Source organism: Limulus polyphemus, unplaced genomic scaffold, assembly GCF_000517525.1.
Source record: "Limulus polyphemus unplaced genomic scaffold, Limulus_polyphemus-2.1.2 Scaffold9071, whole genome shotgun sequence".
Classification (NCBI taxonomy): Eukaryota; Metazoa; Arthropoda; class Merostomata; order Xiphosura; family Limulidae; genus Limulus; species Limulus polyphemus.
The window spans coordinates 17,673-19,615 of record NW_013674681.1 but is presented as its reverse complement, the minus strand read 5'-3'; the positions used below and the strand labels follow the sequence as shown (position 1 = coordinate 19,615).

The 1,943-nt window shown below is 37.0% G+C and overlaps 1 protein-coding gene across 1 annotated transcript; it reads right to left on the bottom strand.

The window, feature by feature from the left end:
- Positions 1-47: 47 nt before the first annotated feature.
- Positions 48-701, bottom strand: LOC106475734 (protein ZBED8-like). Its single transcript, XM_013936407.1, has one exon. It carries the CDS (start codon positions 699-701, stop codon positions 48-50), a length of 654 nt encoding a protein of 217 aa, XP_013791861.1.
- Between the last annotated feature and the right edge of the window lie 1,242 nt (positions 702-1,943).

Here is a 1,943-nt window from a genome sequence, read left to right as displayed (position 1 = left end):
AAAAGATACAAGACCCTTGTTGCAGCCTTTATGAAGGAAGCAATGAGTTACAATAATCCTCTCCTAATGTTCTTGACATCAAGGCCTCTATGAAGGAAGCAATAAGTTACAATAACGTTCTTGTTTTGTTCCTTTATAAAAGATGCAAGACCCTTGTTGCAGCCTATGATAGAAGGAGCTCCATCTGTGCAAATGCCTACACATGATTTCCACGATAACTGCCATTTATCAAGGTAGTTATTCAGGATGTTAAAAACGTCCTCACATTTTGTAGTCAGACTTAATTCTTTGCAAAAAAGAAACTGATTTGTTATTTGATTTTCGTAAATGAAATGAATGAATGCTATGAGTTGCGCCTTGTTGGTAATGTCGGTTGACTCGTCAACTTGCTGTGCAAAATCAGAACACTGGAGTTTATTACCACATACATTTTTCTCAATATCAGAAGACATTTCCAAAATACGTTTGTTAACAGTATCATTGGACAGAGGTATCTTGCTTATTTTCATAGCTGCTTCATTTCCTAACATCGTACTGACAATCTTTTGGCAAGCAGGCAAAATAAGTGACTTACCCAAAGTATGAGCTTTCATATTTTGTGTGATCAGTTCTGAGACTTGGTAAGAAGAAATTTGAGCTTTATCAGAAACAGTCATTAAACTTTTAAAAGAATCAGCTGCTTTTCCTTGCTGTTCAGACATTCTCTTAAAATAACTTGTGGGTTTGTCCTGTAAATGAGTGTTTACTTTTAAATTGTTTACCAAGTTTACTAGGGAGCATTGATTCATTTGACATTTTCATTCCACAAACTAAACACACTGGCTGTAGATTATCAACATTTCCGGTCCAAGAAAAGCCAAAGCTTAATTAACTCATCGTATTTACAAGTCGGTCGTGGTTTTGCTTTCTTACTAGAACAACTTTCCACATTTGAGGTTTGCTCACTTTCAGTATTACATTCATCAATGTCACGCTTCTTTTTAAGAAACTTATCCATTTTTATGGGTGAATTATTCTTAACAAAGACAATTATATCAACGGTAATTATTCTGAAACTTGTAAAAGGCACAATACGTTTACTCTTGACGACACACCCACTCACCAACGCCTGTTATGCAACACTGCCAGTTGCCACGTGATGAAAGCTAGTGCCGGTGTTAACATGCCATTCCAGCCACGTTTGTTATGCGTTTTAAATGCGTGCAAAACTTGCGGACCAGAAGGTAGTTGCAAGAAAAGTAACTTGTAACTATCATAATAATGTCGCAACGAAACAAGAAGAGTGTTCGTAAGGAAATGGTATCATATAGTAACTTAGTATACATTTGCTTTTCATATCTGGATAGATTTTTCAGGAATGCTACGGAGCACACCTGAAAAAGCTCTGGTGCGCACGGGCGCACTGCTTGCGAACCACTGGTCTACGGTTACTTTTACCACAGGTGTCTTTAATTTTGTTTTGAAAGATGTGATTCTTTCTACTTTAATGTTGTTGTAACCTTTTGTTTGTAGCTCGTCTGTGATGTCGAGATCGACACCTCTAATGATGATAACTGGTTTAGTGTTTGTGTTTTTTGGTGGTTGGATGGTAGTGTTTCCTTAGAAAATGGTAATAGGCCAGTGGGCTAATATGTGTGTGCGTAGTCCTTGGGAGTTGTACATATTAGAAGTACACCTTGTTTCGGCAGTCTTCGAATGGTCTTCAGGTTTAGGTTGGAAAAGTGTTTTCTCATTTCATTTACGATTTTAGGAATTCTAAGTTCAGCGGGTATGCCTTCAACAATAAGTGCTGGAATGTTATATTCTTTGGCTTGTTTCGTGTCCAGTGTGTTTTCTTTCGTTTTGCTTGCTTCTACCACCTCGATTTTAGAGTTATTGTTAGAATTTCTATTTACCAGCGTTAACTTCTTTTTCTTTCTTTTAACAGTTGTAAATCCATCGTT

Coding starts and splice junctions, on each gene's coding strand:
- LOC106475734 (XM_013936407.1), bottom strand. CDS start 701: ATGTCTGAACAGCAAGGAAAAGCAGCTGATTCTTTTAAAAGTTTAATG.